This window comes from Babylonia areolata, chromosome 12 (assembly GCF_041734735.1).
Source record: "Babylonia areolata isolate BAREFJ2019XMU chromosome 12, ASM4173473v1, whole genome shotgun sequence".
Taxonomy (NCBI): Eukaryota; Metazoa; Mollusca; class Gastropoda; order Neogastropoda; family Buccinidae; genus Babylonia; species Babylonia areolata.
Window position 1 is genome coordinate 35813679 of NC_134887.1, and position 20430 is coordinate 35834108.

At 41.7% G+C, this 20430-nt stretch overlaps 1 protein-coding gene across 1 annotated transcript in view; it reads left to right on the top strand.

Moving 5' to 3' along the window:
• Positions 1-20430, top strand: part of LOC143287914 (uncharacterized) — a 132061-nt gene that overhangs the window by 59058 nt on the left and 52573 nt on the right. The window contains exons 33-43 of the mRNA XM_076596156.1: positions 983-1154; positions 2517-2587; positions 2975-3132; positions 4420-4599; positions 8583-8685; positions 10747-11006; positions 11480-11665; positions 13061-13227; positions 14045-14354; positions 17070-17164; positions 19395-19591. Of these exons, the coding sequence (XP_076452271.1) occupies positions 983-1154; positions 2517-2587; positions 2975-3132; positions 4420-4599; positions 8583-8685; positions 10747-11006; positions 11480-11665; positions 13061-13227; positions 14045-14354; positions 17070-17164; positions 19395-19591 (1899 nt within the window). The remainder of the gene's footprint in view (positions 1-982; positions 1155-2516; positions 2588-2974; positions 3133-4419; positions 4600-8582; positions 8686-10746; positions 11007-11479; positions 11666-13060; positions 13228-14044; positions 14355-17069; positions 17165-19394; positions 19592-20430) is intronic.

Below are 20430 nucleotides of genomic sequence, written 5' to 3' on the forward strand. Positions count from 1 at the left end.
GATAGTAGAGTGTTCTTCAGTCATTTTTGTCCTTTTTTTTCATACTGTGCATTGTACTACACGTGAAATGCACGTTGTTTCACAGGAAGTATAAAAGGGAAATATTCAAGGAAATATTCGAACGAACTTCCGCTTTCGCTTCGTCAAGTCTCCACACTCAGCTCTTTCAAGTCTGGCCTTGAAACCCACCTCTTCCCAAAATAGCCTCCCTTCCCTGCCTCTTCCTTGTCTTCAGTTTCTCCAGTTTTAGAGTTATGCATGCGTGTGAATGACTGGTGCGGAAGCGCTTTGATTCGTCTCTACACAAGATTCAGCACTATATAAATACCATTAATAATATGATTATTATTATTATTATTATTATTATTATTATTACGAGGGTCATTCAATAAATAAGGTGAAGTTTTCGGTATAAGGACTTCTAATACAGATAGAAGCTTACTTTAAAAAAAAAATTTTTGTTTTACTTCTTCTTCACATGGATTTAATTTGTTTTGCAGATTAATAAAAAAAACTTTGAGAGTTTTGGCGATTAACAAAGATGGCCGACCAAGAAGCATGCTCCAGGATTGAACAGCAGTCAGTTATCAAGTTTTTGGTTGCTGAAGGGTGCAAACCAGTTGAAATTCATAGGAGAATGTCAACTGTGTATGGTGCCACATGTTTCAGCCGAAAAAATGTCTACAAGTGGGCTAAATTGTTTAAAGAAGAACGGAGCAGTGTTGAGGATGAAGACAGGCCTGGAAGTGTTGTGAGCAACTGGCTGAGACATCAGTCCAAAGATTTTTACGCTGAGGGAATACGGAAGCTTGTGCACAGATGGGAAAAGTGTGTGACAGTGCTGGGAGACTACGCTGAAAAAAAGAAAGAAAAAAAAGTAAGCTTCTATCTGTATTAGAAGTCCTTATACCGAAAAATTCACCTTATTTATTGAATGACCCTCGTATTATTATACGTGTCCTCTGTTGTTTAAAAAAAAAAGTTGGAGCCTAACAAGGATCAAGCAGAGCCTACAATGACTGCCGAGTTCATCAAGCCCAAAGACTTCATAGACAAAGGTGGCTTCCCTGTGGCTGACGAGAATGGGGAACTCTACATTCCTTTCTTCCACTTCCTGTACTCCTATCCCCTCGGCCCAGTTCTGTTCAATATGGGTAAGTGGGCACGTTCTGTTGTTGTTAACGTTTGCGAAGCGTGTCGTCTTTTAAGGACAGTATATGTGTGTGTGTGTGTGTGTGTGTGTGTGTGTGTGTGTGTGTGTGTGCGTGTGTGTGTGTGTGTGCGTGTGTGTGTGTGTGTGTGTGTGTGTGTGTGTGTGTGCGTGCGTGTGTGTGTGTGTGTGTGTGTGTGTGTGTGTGCGTGAGTGTGTGTGTGTGCGTGAGTGTGTGTGTGCGTGTGTGTGCGTGTGTATGTGTGTGTGTGTGTGTGTGTGTGTGTGTGTGTGTGTGTGTGTGTGTGTGTGTGTGTGGGTGGGTGGGTGGGTGTGTGAAAACCCACTTGTTAGTTACCTCTGTGTGTCTGTGTCTGTGTTTTTGTGGGTCTGTGTAAACCCATTTGTTAGTTACCTGTGTGTGTAAACCGACTTGTTAGTTACCTATGTATATGCGTGTAAACCAACTTGTTAGTTACCTCTGTATGTGTGTAAACCAACTAGTTAGTTACTTGTGTGTGTAAACCCACTTGTTAATTACCTCTGTGTGTGTGTGTGTGTAAACACACTTGTTAGTTACCTCTCTGTGTGTGTAAACCCACTTATTAGTTACTTATTTGTGTGTAAACCCACTTGTTAGTTACCTGTGTGTGTGTGTGTGTGTGTGTGTGTGTGTGTGTGTGTGTTTAAACCATCTTGTTAGTTACCTCTGTGTGTAAACCCACTGGTTAGTGACCTCTTTGTGAGTGTAAACCCACTTGTTAGTTACTTTGTGTATAAACCCACTTGTTAGTTACCTCTGTGTGTGTGTGTGTGTGCGTGTGTGTGTGTGTGTGTGTGTGTGTGTGTGTGCTGCTCGTGACTGACTCTTAGTGTTACTACACCCCACTCCTGTCTCAGCCACTCCTTGTGTGTCTTTGCTGATAATGAGATGTGGATTTTGTTTGTTTGTTTGGGTATTTGTTTTCCTGTGCTTTAGAATTGAAATGATGAATTAAGGTACACTAATACACAAAAAGAAGAAGGAGAAGAAGTAGTAGTAGTAGTAGTAGTAGTAGTAATAGTAGTAGTAGCAGTAGTAGTTGAGGAAGAAGTAGTAGTAGAAGTAGTAGTAGTAGTACTAGTAGCAGTAGTAGTTGAGGAAGAAGAAGAAGTAGTAGTAGAAGTAGTAGTAGTAGTAGCAGTAGTAGCTGAGGGAGAAGAAGAAGTAGAAGTAGTAGTAGAAGTAGTAGTAGCAGTAGTAGACTATGAACTCTTTTTTTTTGTCGGGCACAGTACCGGTAGTATAAGCCAAACCTTTGCACCTAAAAATTCGATAGTTTTTTTTATGTCTGCTGTCTAATTTTTTTTTTTTTTTTTTTTGTAGAGTTTGACGCGGGTGGAGCATTTGGGATTTCTGTGGACGTCAACGTGCAAGCACTTGACTCTTTCATGAAGGTTGGTAGACTTGGTGGTGGAGGTGGTGGTGGGCTTTCTTTTTTTTTTTCTTCTTCTCCCCCCCCCCCCCCCCTCGCCCCCCTCCCCACCCCCCCCTTTTTTTATCTCACCATCACACCTGTCCAACATGTGGCGCACTTGGATGTGCAGAAATGTGTGCGTACCAGCATACGTACGTGCGGGGTTGGGGGGGGGGGGGGTGATTGTGTGTGTGTGTGTGTCCATGCGCGTCTGAGTGCGTCCGTGCGTGCGAATGTCTGTGTGTCTTTGACACATCCGTTCTGTATTCCCCAATCCCGTATATTAAAATCATATATGTATGTATGTAATAAACAGCATGGTTATTTTGAAATATGGTTTTTTCCCCCCTTTTTTTTTATTAATTAGACAACCATCAAGCCTTGGGTATCAGGCAAGTTCAAGGCCAGCATGTCCATCTCCATTGTGGTGGCTTCAGCTGGCATTGACCTGATCGGCTGGGTTATGAAGACTGGGTTCCCTTTGTCTCTGACGACCAACTTCAACAAACTGCCAGTGGTTTCCAAGTGAGTATCTGTTGGTTTCCAAGTGCGTATCTGTTCCAAGTGAGTATCTGTTGGTTTCCAAGTGAGTATCTGTTCCAAGTGAGTATCTGTTGGTTTCCAAGTGAGTATCTGTTGGTTTCCAAGTGATCATCTGTTCCAAGCGAGTATCTGTTGGTTTCCAAGTGAGCATCTGTTCCAAGTGTGCATCTGTTGGTTTCCAAGTGAGTATCTGTTGGTTTCCAAGTGAGCATCTGTTCCAAGTGAGCATCTGTTGGTTTCCAAGTGAGTATCTGTTGGTTTCCAAGTGAGTACCTGTTCCAAGTGAGTATCTGTTGGTTTCGAAGTATCTATTAATATCCATGTTCATTCCCACGTTAGTATCTGTTGGTTTTCAAGTATGTGTTGGTTTCATGTGATTATCTGTCCGTTTCCAAGTGAGTGTCTGTTAGTTTCCAAATGTATCTGTTAGTGTCTGAGTAAGAAGGAATATTACACTCATCTGCCAGTAGAGAGAGTCCGTGATCGGGTTCGAATCCCGCTCTCTTCCTTCCTTCCAAGTTAGACAGGATGGAAGGTGGTAGATTGCTTACGACGCTCATCTGCCAATACAGAGAGTCGCTCTTTCTTCCAAGTTTTGACTGAATTCTACAAAGAAAAAAACAACACAATATTATAGCAATGCGTCCAGTGCACTGTCCACTCCACTCTTAGCAAAGACACCAGTCCACACTCAAGTTTCCAAAACATTAACTCTCTCCATACGAACGGCGAAAGAGACGACGTTAACAGCGTTTCACCCCAATAACCATCATCAAAATATTGCAAGCGGAAGGCTCTTATACTGAAGACGTGAATGTTGATAAAGAATACCACAATTCTGACGACGTAAGCTAAAGGTTGGGTCATTCAGACACCCACTGGACATCCGAGGGGTCTGTGTAGAGGAGAAGAGAGGACTGGCCGTACTGAGGTAGTTAATGTGTCATTGGAGGGAGACAAGTTGGCGGCTTCTTCTCGAGTTCTCCGCGTGCTGTCGGTCTCCTTCACACACGGTCTCTACGTAATACACACGCGCTCACTTCGTTACACACACGCATTAATTACGTCATGATTACAGGCACACAACACTCCATAGGCACACAACAATACAAATATGACAACGGACAGTAGAGGATGATAGCCATAGGCTTTTGCAATTTCTTACCGTGAAACAACGGAACAAAATCATTTCTCTTTCTGTCCCCGATTACTTTCTTTCTTTCTTTCTGGATCATTCTGATACACTCACTTACCTGCTCATTCCTCTAGGAAAACCCTGGAACTGGAACTGATTCCCATCGAGCTGCAGCTGCAAGGCTGGGTGCAGATCCTGTTCTTCATCAACATCAAGAAGACCATCTGGCACTACGCTGCCCCCGCCATCAGCACCACCTTGTGGGAAAAGACGTACAGGAAGGACGATACAGAGCCGCCCCGTTTCCCCTTGTGGTAAGTACCGTTAACAGTTCAGTTTCAGTTTCAGTAGCTCAAGGAGGCGTCACTGCGTTCGGACAAATCCACATACGCTACACCACATCTGCCAAGCAGATGCCTGACCAGCAGCGTAACCCAACGCGCTTAGTCAGGCCTTGAGAAAAAAAAAAAGGTGAATAAATAATAGATAAGCTTACATAAATAAATAAATAATAATTATGATATTAACTTAACATCATTGTATTGTATTGTATTACTCTTTCTTGTCACATTTTCCTGTGTGAAATTCGGGCTGCGCGTCACTACACTGAAAGCGCAACTTTTTTTTTTCTTTTTTTTTCTGCCTGCAATTTTATTTGTTTTCTTATCGAAGTAGAATTTTCTACAGAATTTTGCCAGGGACAACCTTTTTGTTGCCGTGGGTTCTTCTACGTGCGCTGAGTGCATGCTGCACACGGGACCTCGGTTTATCGTCTCATCCGAATGACTATAGCGTCCAGACCACCACTCAAAATTGTCAATCTCCAGAAAATTAAGGATCATTTTGATGATTTTGAGATACTTGCATAATCAAAAACTAGAGAAATAAGGCTTCACAAACATATACTTCGTTTCATGTAAGTTTATTCAAACCAAAGTTATATAAGTTTAAATACAATATGTAGCATGGCAGCCATTTTAGAACCGCTTTTTCCGTCAACATTTTAAAAACATTTACCGAAATGAGCAAACGTACGTCTAAAAAACGTCCTCCGTAGACGTTTACAAAACATCTACGGAAGACGTTTTAAAAACATTTGAATGTTTTTAAAACATTCTACGTTATAAAACGTTCTAAAAACGTTTAAGACGTCAAAATCTACAGAAAACGTTTTTGAAACATTTTTTTAGTTTTATTCTTAAAGTCATCTACGAAAACGTTTTAGAAACTTTTTTTTTTTTTTTTTTTTTCGAAAACGTTTAAAAAATGTTTACGGGAGACATTTTTTAAATGTACTTTTGCTCATTTCGGTAAACGTTTACGGTAGACATTTTTAAATGTACCTTTGCTCATTTCGGTAAACGTTTTTTTAAACGTCTACGTTGGCATTTTATAAACGTTTTTAAAATGTTTGCATGCTATCTGGGAGACTGATTAAATATTTAAAAAAAGAAAAAAAAAAAAAAAAGAAATCAAATAACGAAAATGATAAACAACTCACCTACTCATATACAGACACACCCAGTCAACATGCCTACCCCCAGCACTCTCCTCAACACACATACACATCAGGTCTTTGGCTTTTAATGGGTACTTTAACCGTTAACGGGAGCCCATGCATTTCCTATCAGTGTCACTTCTGGGCGACTGAAACAAGTACAGGCATTTACGTCATGGAGTAATAATGACGTCATGCTCTCACTTGGTTGCTCTTTCAATAACACATCAACATCTTACTGCTGCAGGCGTTCTAGTGTTTATCTCTAGATTTAAATCTGCACTTGAAGCTACACGGTCACACATAGCCCGCTGATTGTTTTTGCTTTCTGGTTTTGTTTTGTTTTGTTTTTTTGTTTTTTCAAAGTGAGTGGTAGGCGTTTACAAGGTATTTTACCCCGTTCACACCTCATAACCCCAGGATGGGCATTTACTAGGTATTTTACAGTAAATAACTACACCAGAGCGTGCGGTTGAGCAGTTTATTTTAATGGAAATCGAACATTTTCGATACCAGCGATCACAGGAAGTATACCGAGTCCATTCTTTTTTCTGTTGCATGCAATGGTTGATGCATTGTGGTTGTGCTGGTTCATGTCTGTCACTGATAGTCTATGCTGGTTGTAGATCTACTCTTTCATGTCTGTCACTGATATTCTATGCTGGTTGTAGATCTACTCTTCTCTTTCATGTCTGTCACTGATATTCTATGCTGGTTGTAGATCTACTCTTTCATGTCTGTCACTGATATTCTATGCTGGTTGTAGATCTACTCTTTCTTGTCTGTCACTGATATTCTATGCTGGTTGTAGATCTACTCTGTCATGTCTTTCACTGATATTCTATGCCGGTTGTAGATCTACTCATTCATGTCTGTCACTGATATTCTATGCTGGTTGTAGAACCACTCATTCATGTCTGTGACTGATATCCTATGCTGGTTGTAGATCTACTCTTTGATGTCTGTCACTGATGTTCTATGCTGGTTGTAGATCTACTCTTCTCTTTCATGTCTGTCACTGATATTCTATGCTGGTTGTAGATCTACTCTTTCATGTCTGTCACTGATATTCTATGCTTGTAGATCTACTCTTTGATGTCTGTCACTGATTCTATGCTGGTTGTAGATCTCCTCTTTCATGTCTGTCACTGATTTTATGCTGGTTGTAGATCTCCTCTTTCATGTCTGTCACTGATTTTATGCTGGTTGTAGATCTCCTCTTTCATGTCTGTCACTGATTCTATGCTGGTTGTAGATCTCCTCTTTCATGTCTGTCACTGATTTTATGCTGGTTGTAGATCTCCTCTTTCATGTCTGTCACTGATTCTATGCTGGTTGTAGATCTCCTCTTTCATGTCTGTCACTGATTCTATGCTGGTTGTAGATCTCCTCTTTCATGTCTGTCACTGATTCTATGCTGGTTGTAGATCTTCCTCTTTCATGTCTGTCACTGATATTCTGTGCTAGTTGTAGATCTACTCTTTCATGCCTGTCACTGATTACTATGCTGGTTGTAGATCTACTCTTTCATGTCTGTCACTGATATTCTATGCTGGTTGTAGATCTACTCTTTCATGTCTGTCACTGATATTCTATGCTGGTTGTAGATCTACTCTTCTCTTTCATGTCTGTCACTGATATTCTATGCTGGTTGTAGATCTACTCTTTCATGTCTGTCACTGATATTCTATGCTGGTTGTAGATCTACTCTTTGTGTTTGTGTATTCGGACGTGCGGCTTTTCACCTGGTGCTTTCGGCGGGTGTTTCTTGTCCGCAGTTTCATTGCGCGCGCATGCATACACACACACACACACACACACACACACAGACACACACACACACACACACACACACACGCACACACACACACACACACACACACACACACACAGAGGCATGATGGATGACATGACAACTCATTCAATACACACCACAACCTCTTTAGACTTTTTCTTATAGTATACTTTTCCTCTGATACATAACATGTACTTTTTTTTTTCTTTTTTCTTTTTACACTAATATTCACATGCATTCCCTTTCCTTTATACACTACTTTCCTCCTTTCCGTCTAAAAACACTTATAGTGAATAGACGTTAAACTGAAGAAAACACACACAGAGGCATGATGGATGTGAGAGAGAGAGGGGATGGGGGGTGGGGCGTGGGGGGGGCATAAGGGAAGGGGGGGGAGAGAGATTGTCCTGAAGTGTTGTGTAATTCAATTTAAGTGAATAAGTATACTTGGGAAAGGACAGTTTTCAGACCAGGAACAACGATGCTGTTCGTCTTGTAATGGGCGCAATGGCCGAGTGGTTAAAGCGTTGGACTGTCAATCTGAGGGTCCCGGGTTCGAATCACGGTGACGGCGTCTGGTGGGTGAAGGGTGGAGATTTTTACGATCTCCCAGGTCAACATATGTGCAGACCTGCTAGTGCCTGAACCCCCTTCGTGTGTATATGCAAGCAGAAGATCAAATACGCACGTTAAAGATCCTGTAATCCATGTCAGCGTTCGGTGGGTTATGGAAACAAGAACATACCCAGCATGCACACCCCCGAAAAACGGAGTATGGCTGCCTACATGGTAAAAGCCCACTCGCGTACATACGAGTGAACGTGGGAGTTGCAGCTCACGAACGAAGAAGAAGAAATCTTGTAAAGAATGACGAAATAATATTATAGTTTTTGAGAAGGAGGACAATTTTTAGACAAGGAACACTGTTGCTGTTTTGCCTTGTAAAGAATGATCGATATACAGTCTGTTTCACTGAAAGCTTGCTGGCTGGTTCTGCTGAACAGCGATGGCGGAAGGGGCAAGCGTCAGATCAGATCCACCGGATCGCAGTGTACTGTTCACCAGGTCAAAGGGAGACATCCCAAAGATGCTGCCTTCAAACTGGAAGTGAGTGTCTTTCTGATCATGGTAATGTATGTTTAGTGTGTTCACTTTATTCTTGATTTTGTTAGAATAACTTATTCTCTCTCTCTCTTTCTCTCTCTCTTACTCTGTGTGTGTGTGTGTGTGTGTGTGTGTGTGTCTGTCTGTCTGTCTGTCTGTCTGTCTCTCACTTTTATTCTTTCTGTCTCTCTCTCTCACACTCTCTCTTTCTTTAGGGCGAGGGCTGGATGTCAAAAAGCATGTTACTTGCTTATCAACTACCCTCGATAATAAAGATTTTGTCTTGTTTTGTCTTGCCTTCTCTCTCTCTCTCTCTCTCTCTCTGTGTGTGTGTGTGTGTGTGTGTGTGTGTGTGTGTGATTGTTTTACACAATTCTGGGGTTGATTCTGAAGGCCCCGACCAGCGCTTTGGATTTTATACGGAGATCAGGAACCTGCTTTTTTTTCTTTCTTTTTTTTTTTCTTTTAGCAGAAATGGTATGGCGGCCATGGATCAGTCCACACGCTTTGAAAGCTCCTTGAAAGTGAATCTGGATATATGATCATATAGACTATTTTGTACTGTTGCTCTTTCCTTCTTTTCTTCTTTTTTTGGTAACCTAGCTGCTACGCCAGAGAGAGAAAGGTACTGATGGTTTGTGATGTCACAAATTCATTCTCTCGTGATGGGTATTAGACGCAGTTTACTTGCAGAATGTTTTATTGCATTGTGTTTTTCTGTTTTGTAACGCCAGGAAATGTATCTTTCAAAGGCTGTTAGGTTGTATTTGTATTTGTATTTCTTTTTATCACAACAGATTTCTCTGTGTGAAATTCGGGCTGCTCTCTCCCCAGGAAGAGCGCGTCGCTACACTACAGCGCCACCCCTTTTTTTTTCTTTTTTTTTTGTATTTTTTTCCTGCGTGCAGTTTTTTTGTTTTGTTTTTTTTTCCTATCGCAGTGGATTTTTCTACAGAATTTTGCCAGGAACACCCCTTTTGTTGCCGTGGGTTCTTTTCCATGCGCTAAGTGCATGCTGCACACGGGACCTCGGTTTATCGTCTCATGCGAATGGTTGGGTCTGTATTTGTCAACTTTACATTTATAGATTTATATTTTTTCTGTTTTGTAACGCCAGGAAATGTATCTTTCAAAGGCTGTTAGGTTGTATTTGTATTTGTATTTCTTTTTTATAACAACAGATTTCTCTGTGTGAAATTCCGCCGGGCTGCTCTCCCCAGGGAGAGTGCGTCGCTACACTACAGTGCCACCCATTTTTTTTGTATTTTTTTCCTGCGTGCAGTTTTATTTGTTTTTTTTCCTATCGAAGTGGATTTTTCTACAGAATTTTGCCAGGAACAACCCTTTTGTTGCCGTGGGTTCTTTTCCATGCGCTAAGTGCATGCTGCACCCGTACGGCACCTCGGTTTATCGTCTCATGCGAATGGTTGGGTCTGAATTCGTCAACTTTACATTTATAGATTTATATTTTTTTCCAAAAAGTGTTAACAGGTCAAAAACTGTATCAGTGTGTCACTTTGAGCAATGCCAAACAGTACCTTACTTTCATTTATCGCTGTGCACATTTTTTTTTTTTTTTTTTTTTTTTTTTTTTTTTTGGTTCAGTTCACAGTGGATGATGACAACAATGATCAGAAAATGTCCTGTTGTTCGTCCTTCGGAGTTGAAGACAGTTCCAGATCATTTCTTCTCATACGTTCTAACCTTTCTGTCATTAGTCATTTTGAAACTTTAACTAGCGGGGCACACTTTTTTTTTTTTTACTCATTCTTACTTGTTGAAGGGGGAAGAGGCCCCTCGATGTATTCCCTGTGATGAGCCTCTCACCGTGAAACACGTGCTCCTTGACTGTTGGGATCTGCATGACGTTAGGCACAGACATTACATTATTGGAGTGGAAAGTTTGAAGTGGTGACTCGTTTTAATTGTTTGTTTGTGTTGTTTGTTTTTTTATCCTTGTAGTAGTTATTAACGCGGCGATAGCCTTGAGATGGCCTTAGTGGTCGGCGAGGCTCTAAGCACCATAATTTCATTTCATTTCAGCTGTGCACATTTTTGGTTCAGTTCGCAGTGGATGACGACAACAGCGATCTGGAACTGTCCTACGCTGTTGGGGACTACCCGGGAGGCACGAACGTTCAGCCCTGGACCACACTGAGGGGCACCTCTCTTCCCCCTTCTCCGGCTCCCGACTTCCCCTGCGGCCGTCCTCTCTACTTCCTGGTCAGGGCCCGCAACTCTCAGGGCCTGGAGACCACGGCCTCTTGCTCTCTGCCCACCTGGGACTGCACCTTTCCTGAAGGTCGGCTGGATGCTGCGTACAGGTGTGTAGCGTTATAGTGTGTGTGTGTGTGTGTGTGTGTGTGTGTGTCTGTCTGTCTGTTGTGTGTGTGCGTGCGTGTGTGTGTCTGTTGTGTGTGTGTGCGTGTGCATAGTGTGTGTGTGTGTGTGCATAGTGTGTGTGTGTGTGCGTGCGTGTGTGTGTGTGTGTGTGTGTGTGTGAGGGAGGGAGGGAGAGCGAGAGAGGATGCAAGCTAGTAGGATGACAGGTGTCATGATGCCTGTTTGCGAACAGTGTGTGCTTTGTTTTGTTATTTTTGTCACTTACAGTTTCATGAGTTTTGTTCTTGTAACGCGTTTTAAGGAAACAAAAAAAGTGCTAAATAAGTTTTCATTATTATCAGTAGTATCATCATTACCATTCACTCATGAGTGTGTGTGTATGTGTGTTTGTGTGCGTGTGTGTGCGTGTGCATGTGTGTGTGTGTGTGTGTGTGTGTGTGTTGTGACCCAACAGGTGCAGCAGTCACCCCAGCAGCCTCAAGTCCACAGTGATCCTGTTTGAAGACTCGGCACTGCAGGGAGACGGCCTGTTTCACGGCGTAGGATACAGCCCCAGCTCTCTTGGTCATGAGGTCGTCGACTGGCAGCCTCTGGCTGTGCACAACTCCCAACCCCAGCCTGGTGTGTCCGGAGATCTCAGGTAAGTGGCCTGAATTTTGTGTTCCAGTCAGGTCAGTTAACTCAATGCGGACGGATTCACAGACAGTTCGTTCGTAAACTGTGTCAGGTAATTGGCCTGTGTTGCTCCTGTTAGGCTGATTAACTCATTGCGGACTAATTTACAGATGGTTCGTAAAAAGCGGAGGGTCGTTCAAACCGACTTCCGGTAATTGGCCTGCAGTGTTCCTATTAGATTAACTAGTTATGGACGAATTCACAGATAGTTCGTAAAGCCAAATGACCTGTATTGTTCCTGCTAGGTTAACTCATTTAGGACGAATTCACAAATAGTTCTTAAAGAGCGGAGAGAGAGTCGTTCTACAACGAATTCCGAGAATACTCGTAATAGTGAATGTCGAGACGAAATTTCGTTCGATTTTTTTTTTACATTTTCTAAAACTATGCCATGTTTAACGAGTTACTTCCCCACACCAGTCTTGGATCTTTTGATTGATTTGCCTTCCTCAAACTTTGTAGGGGTACAATTAGAGAATATCACTTTGTGGACTTCGTAAAAGAGAAGTCGTTTCATTTAACAAGAAAAACAACTTAAATGAATGAAAAACACCAACCTTTTCAGTAGCTTTAGGTGACCAACTTTCGTGCACGTAAGGCTTCATCTTCACTCCCATTCATCAAACCTTGAGTGGTGGTATGGGTGCTAGCCTTTTGAAAGAGACGATAAAACGAGATCCCGAGCGCAGATTGCACTTCTCTAGCACACGAAAAAGAATCCACGGCAACAAGAGAATTGTCCATGGCAAAGTTCTGTAGAAAATACGCTCTGGTAGTAAAACAAATACACGTGCAAACAGAAAAGAAGAAGAAGATATGGGCGTCGCTACTTTGACAGGGGGAGCAGTCTGACGTTGATAAGTAGAAATATAGTGTTATAAAAAAAAAATTTAAAAATTTAACCCACAACGCAGCACAACACAACACAACACAGCTCAACTCGGCTCAGCGCAACAAACCACAACACAGCACAATACAGCACAGCACAACACAACACAGCACAACACATTTCAGTTCAGTTCAGTTTAGCTACTCAAGAATGCGTCACTGCGTTCGGACAAATCCATATACGCTACACCACATCTGCTATGCAGATGCCTGACCAGCAGCGTAACCCAACGCGCTTAGTCAGGCCTTGAGGACGAAAAAAAATTGCATAAACAAATAAAAGGATATATGATTAAATATATTAGCAACCAGCTAACTAGATAAGTGAATATTTAAATAGAGAAAGAAAGAAATAGATAAATAAATAAATTAACGAACCCAATCCAACCCAAACCAACACATGCTTATACACATACACATACACATATACTAATACTAAAACTGCGACAAATGCTGATGATTCTGTCGTCAGATACTTCGGTGCCCCCCGACCAGGTCGACTGAGCAGCAACCCAAAGACGTCCACAGAGGCCCCCAGTACCGCCGCCTGCGCCTCTCAGTGTCTGCAGATGCCCACCTGTGTCGCCTTTGTCCACAACCCTCACCTCCCGTTGTGTGAGCTTCACGAAGTTACTGAAGGTCTGTGTTGTCGTCATCGTCGTCGTCGTCGTTGTTGTGGTTGTTGTTGTTGTTGTTGTTGTTGTTGTTCTTCTTCTTCTTCTTCTTCTTCTTCTTCTTCTTCTTCTTCTTTCTCTTCTTCTTCGTCTTCTGTCCGATACTTTTGATTAACCTACTCGCGGTCTTTTGCAAATGCTTGCTTGTACTCAGTCCACTAGCTGCCATGCCATGATAAATGAAAAAAATTGAATGTGTGTGTGATCGTGCTAGCAAATGAACAGTAAGTGCGTGTGTGTGTTTGTGTGTGTGGTTGAGTGTGTGGGCGTGAATGTGTAGGTATGTCTTTGTTTGCTTGTTTTATGAGTGTGTGTGTGTGTGTGTGTGTGTGTGTGTGTGTGTGTGTAAGTACGTATGTACATGATAATGTACCAATTGTTCTTTTCATCGCTTTGTTACCTTTAATGGACTATTCCAGTTACTATTGTTATTCGTCGTTCTTAATTATTTTATTTTATTTCATTTCATTTCTTTATTTCTATGTTTTGTGTCGTTGTTCTATTTTAATGTTTTGTGTCGTTAAATGGGCAGAATTGTGAAAAAAGGCCTTTACTGCGCCTAATTCTTTACCCATTAAAGATTCAATCAATCAATCTCCTCCTCCTTCTCCTCCTCCTCCTCCTTCCCCTTCTCCTCTTCCTCCTTCTTCTTCTCTGGTGTGCTAGAGAAAATTCCTCTTTTTTAACGATGTTTTTTTCCTAACCGAGGATAGGTGTTCTCTCTGTCTCTGTCTCTCTCTCTCTGTATACATACATATATATATATATATATATATCTCAAGGAGCAAACGCCGAGAGGATAGCGAACGACCTCTACCTAACGTACGAGAGGCTCGGCAAGGCTTACACGGCGACCCTACGCTACGAGAACCTGGTGCTACGTCACGGCGTCCGATACTACGTCAACGCTGACGTGCAGAACGTGCTGGGTTACCGCGCCACGCTGTCGTCACAAGGTACCATGGTGGACAGAACGCCGCCACAGCCGGGGCCGGTGGGCCACGTGGTCTCTGACAACGTCACGGCGGACGGGTGTCACGTGTCCATCCTGCAGCGCTGTGTGGAGCACGTGACCGGAAGTCTGAACCACAGGTAAAAAAAAAAAATAGGACTGGAACTTTTCAGGTGGCACTTTCTTCCGTTTTATCTTATTTTATCTTATCATGGACCCTCACAGCGGACTTAGAGAGAAGAATAAGAGCTGTAGAAATGAGGTGCTTCCGAAGACTCTTAGGCATCTCATACAAAGACCACATCACGAATGAAGAAGTCAAGAGACGCATCCGCAATGAAATCGGGCCCTATACTGACCTTCAAACACTCGCCAGACAACGAAAACTGAAGTGGTTTGGTCATGTCACACGCTCCTCTGGTCTTGCTAAAACAATCTTACAAGGCACAGTGAGGGGAGGAAGAAGAAGAGGCAGACAAAGGAAGAGATGGGAGGACAACATTCGAGAGTGGACAGGCATGGAGCTGAGAGACACCCTGAGAGCGGCCGAGAGACGCGAGGACTGGAGAAAGGTGGTTGACAAAGCTTCGAAGGCGCCCCAAAGGATTCGAAATCTGAGGGATCGGTGACGGTGACGGTGATCTTATCTTATTCTGTTTTTATTTCACAGCTGTGTGCCTTGTTTCCCAATGTTTCAGTTTCAGTTTCAATGAGTTATGACTGACAGCGTGTTGGACTGATTCCATATATGGCACGCCACATCTGCTGTATGAAAAAGACAACAAATAAATAAAGGAGTATATACCTGACCTTGGTGTAAACCTAGCACGCAGGTCAGGCTTTGAGAGCGTGTGTAGAACACCAACATATAACGAAAATAAGAGATATGAGTAAGATAAACAAATAAGTGAATACATTTGTTTTACGTTCACAGTATGCAATGAAGAGGCAACTGTATGGTGTCATGTTTTTTGACTCACTTGTGTAAACAAAGTGAGTCTATGTTTTAACCCGGTGTTCGGTTGTCTGTGTGTGTGTGTGATTCTGTGTGTCCGTGGTAAACTTTAACATTAACATTTTCTCTGCAAATACTTTGTCAGGTGACACCAAATTAGGCATAAAAATAGGAAAAATTCAGTTCTTTCCAGTCATCTTGTTTAAAACAATATTGCACCTCTGGGATGGGCACACAAAAAATAAATAATGAAGCCTGATTACATGCAAACTGCATTTACTGTTACATTTATATTTTTTGTATTCTCTAAACTTGGCACTTTGACCTCTTATTCTGACCCAACAACAAGAGGAGTCATTATTATCATTTTTTGTTCAAACAGGAACTTCTTTTGCTAAGCATGGAAGTTTTAATTATTTTGCAAACGTTTTGGTGTAGATAGTATAAAAGGGAAATTACTCTGTAATTAATGCTAGGGGAGTTTATTTGCTTTAAGCTGATCTTTCTCATCTTAAACATTACATTTTGAAATTATACTCAATACATAAAAAGCTTGGATTTTTTTTTAAAGTGTATCACAAGTGAGTCTTGAAGGCCTTGCCTCTCTTGTTTGTTGTTGGTTTCTAACCAAGTAAGTTTGACATTTTTTTCATTTTCGGAAAATTCAACAGTTTGTGTTGATCATTTTCCATTTCTTCGAAACTTTTGATGATTTAAAGCAGGACCAACAAAGGAATACTGTGGAACACCGAAAGGCATAAGGGTTGGAGCAGAAAGGATGTTGACTGATACAGACTGCCTGTGATCTTGTGGATGTGAATAGATCCACGGAAAAGCTGTAAAGTGGATGCTAATTGCAGTTTCCAGACTTGGGGGAAATGAATGATGTGACTGACAGTATCAAATGCAGCAGAATTGTCAAATGGAAGAAGATATACTGCTTTGTCTTTGTGAATGGCAAGTATTGACAAAACAAAGAACAGTTTCCATACCGTGTTCAGTTATGTAAGCACACGGAAGTGGCTTTTGCAGGAAACGCACTTGTTTTCAGGTAAGGAAGAATCTAAAGGGAGGGCAGCTCAAGACGTATACAAAAGTATATTGTTGCAATACGATATTGGTATAATACTATTCAGTACAGTCTATTCTTCCTCCTTCTCCTCCTCCTCCTCCTCCTCCAGCTCCTCTTCTTTTTGACTCACTTGTGTAAACAAAGTGAGTCTATGTTTTAACTCGGTGTTCGGTTGTCTGTGTGTGTGTGTCCGTGTGTCTGTGTGTCTGTGTGTCCGTGATAAACTTTAACATTGACATTTTCTCTGCAAATACTTTGTCAGTTGACACCAAATTTGGCATAAAAATAGGAAAAATTCAGTTCTTTCAGTTATCTTGTTTAAAACAATATTGCACCTCTGGGATGGGCACACAAAAAAAATAAAAAAGAAGCCTAATTATATGCAGACTGCATTTACTGTTATATTTATATTTTTGTATTCTCTAAACTTGGCACTTTGACCTCTTATTCTGACACAACAACAAGAGGAGTCATTATTATCATTTTTTGTTCAAACAGGAACTTCTTTTTCTAAGCATGGAAGTTTTATTTATTTTGCAAACGTTTTGGTGCAGATAGTAAAAAAAAGGGGGAAATTACTCTGTAGTTAATGCTAGGGGACTTAATTTATCACAAGTGAGCCTTGAAGGCCTTGCCTCTCTTGTTCTTTTTTTTTTTTTTAACTCCGTGAAGTCACTGGGACACTACACAAAAGAATTGTTCATTAGATTCCTCCAGCTCTGTCGGTTGGGTTTCAAAGCCTGGGTCTTTGGAGAGACCACATACGATACAGTACGAAACAAAATGATGGTGTGTAGCGGTGAAGAAAATGATGGTGTGTGTTTCCAGGAGAATCATTGACGGTGCTGACAGCAGGACAATGTTCACTGGTAACAGGAAAGGACAAACGATGGCCTTTACCATTGAGAACTACCATGCTGCTGGTCAGTTGCTGTCCTGTCCGTCTGTTCTGACTCTCTCTCTCTCTCTCATTTATTGTCGTTTTTTGTGTTCGCGTGTAAAAACCAAACGAAAATTTAGTTTGTGCAATTGTTCAATCTCTCTTGCCCACCATGTGTCTGTCTGTTTGTGTTTCATGTGTGTGTGTGTGTGTGTGTGTGTGTGTGTGTGTGTGTGTGTGTAACAGTTTGTGTTTTGTTGTTGTTTTGTGTTGTTGTTGTTGTTGTTGTGTGTGTGTGTGTGTTTGTGTGTTTTAAAGTTCTTTAGTTTACGAAATGTTTGCCAATAAGCATGATATTATTTTCAGCAGTTTACACATTCGAACAAAACAGTACAGGGACATCTTTTGCTGACATCAGTAAAATGTCTCTTGCAATATAGGTGATTTTTTTGTGTGTGTGAAAATATATCAGACATTGAGAAAGAGACAAAGACAAAGAGACCGAGGCTGCTGTGGAAAAGTTCAACAACACCCATGCTTAAAAGAAAAATTACAGTGCTCAAAAGTACCGTTGCCAGCATGGCAGTGTCATGGAAGCACACGAAAGAAAAAGTAATTCATTCGTAAAAAGTGATGCATGTATTGCAGACATGGACCAGATTATTCTTAAATGTATAGGCTACACATGTGTGAATTAGGTAGTTTTGAAATTGTTGGGTGGGACACGTAAGCGTTTGTAATAGGGGGCTTGGGGGTTGGGGGAGTGTGTGTGTGTGTGTGTAGGTGTGCGTATATATATATATATATATATATATATATATATATACGCACACCTACACACACCCACACACACATATATATATATATATATAATTCTAATATGCGGCTTCTGTTCAAACGTGTGTGTGTGTGTGTGTGTGTGTGTGTGTGTGTGTGTGTGACAGAAAGAGAGAGAGAGTGTGTGTTTGTGCGTGCATGTGTGTGTGTGTCTGTGCAGTGCGTGCATGTGTGAGTATGCACAAGTTTTTATATTGATATGCACTTGTATGTATCCTAATTTCTACTGTATCTGTGTTTGTGTATGATTTTCGATTTATGTTTTGTACCTTGTTATGTACTATCCACCCCAATATTCCTTGTGACCCCGGTACACTTGGTATTAAAGATATAGTGTGTGTGTGTGTGTGTGTGTGTGTGTGTGTGTGTGTGTGTGTGTGTGTGTGTGCAGAAGTCATTGTATTTCACGTGAATTGTGTGCTTATCTTAACTGCGATTCTTGTGTGTTTGTTGAGGAAGGTGGCTGAATGGTTAATTAACTCACTCAGTACAGCCAGTCCTCTCTTCTCCTCTACACAGACCCCTCGGATGTCCAGTGGGTGTCTGAATGACCCAACCTTTAGCTTCCGTCATCAGAATTGTGGTATTCTTTGTCAACATTCACCTCTTCAGTATAAGAGCCTTCCGCTTGCAATATTTTGATGATGGTAACTGGGGTGAAATGCTGTTAACGTCGTCTCTTTCGCCGTTCGTATGGAGAGAGTTAATCAAGACGCTTTCCAGCCAGTACAGTGTCTGTGAGGGTCTGGGTCCTAATTTTCGCCCATTCTCCCCAAGTTTTACTGGAAAATCAAACTGAACCTCCAGTCCTACGGGTGAGACGATAAACCGAGTTTGCGTGTGAAGCACGCACTTGGCGCACCACTGAAAAAGAACCCACGGCAACAAAAGGGTTTGGCCTCTTGCAAAATTCTGTAGAAAATAAATACCATTGTGATAGGTACACAAATGCATATGCATGAACTCAAAGCCGGATTTAGCGCGTTTGAGTTGAACTGCTGGTCAGACATCTGCCCATCAGCGTGGTGTAGCGTATATGTTTTTGTCCGTACGCAGTGACACCTCCTTGAGAAACAAACTGTCAACTGTCCGGATGTGAACAGAGAGAGAACGAAACGAATTGTTGAAAGTGTCATAGCCTTTTAACCCTTTCACTGCCAAGCTCCCATTTATGCACAGGCGTTGTAGAGGTCCCAAAGGTGACCATTCATTGGTCTGTTATCCATGAACCTACTGCTCTTAATGTTCGGTGGTAGAATAGGTCATATTTTCTATACATCGCAGGGGGAATCCCCAGCTATTCTTAGCCACTGTCTTTTCTGTGTTTATACCACAAGGGAATTTTGTACTCTAAATTGACTGGCAGTGAAAGGATTAAGGCCATCGGGGCAGTGAAACTGAAACTGAAACTGAAAGTGTTTTTTTTTTTCTTCCAGCCAACTGGGACGGGTTCAAGGACGAAGAGTGTGGCATCGTGGGCTACGCGTGGTCCGTGGGGAGGAGCGTGTGCGGCAGTGAGGTGGTCAGCTTTGTGGACCCTCACGCCAACATCCACAACCCTGACGACTGGACCTACACGGGCCTGGCCAAAGATCTTCACCTGCCTGACGGAGCCTACTATGTCACTGTACAGGTTGGTGCTTGGAGTGTTGTTTGAGGAAAGAGATATTGGTGGTTAATCTCTGACCTGACGGGGCCTACTATGTCAATGTACAGGTGGGTTGTTGGAGTGTTGTTTGAGGATTGAAATATTGGTGGTTAATCTCTGACCTCACGTGGCGTAATATGTCACTTTGTAGCCTGGTTCTTGGAGTACTGTTTTAGAACAGAGCTCTTGATGGTAACTTTCTGATCTGACGGGGCGTATCAGGTCACTGTGCAGGTGGTTGGAGCTTTTTGACAAAGCTCTTGATGCTTAATATTTGATCAAAGGGCCGCAGGTTGTAAGAGTTTTTGATGACAGAGTTCTTGATGCTGAATCTCTGATCTAACGGAACCTACCATGTCACTTTGCAGTTTGATGGAGTTGTTTGACGGAAGAGTGTCTTGATGCTGAATCTCTGATCTAACGGAAGCTACCATGTCGATGTGCAGATTTTTCTTTTTTACTCTGAAAAGCGTTTGATGGTTAATCTTTGATCTGACTGCAGATTGGTTGGTAGAATTGTTTTTGGATGGGCTTTTTGTTGTTGTTGTTTTTGTGAAAGAGCTTTATGTATATATCTCTTATGTTATGTATTATTGATGTAATGTGTTCAGCTTTATGTGTGCAGAAACGTGAGTCTTGTTGTTGGTGTTAACTCTGTGTGTGTGTGTGTGTGTGTGTGTGTGTGTGTGTGTGTGTGTGTGTGGTTGTGTGTTTGTGTGTGTATACTAACCATGGTGAAAAAACAAAAAGAAAAAAAACATATTTTTTTATGTATGTGTATAAAAAGATATAGAATAGAATAGAATATGTCTTTATTACCAAGT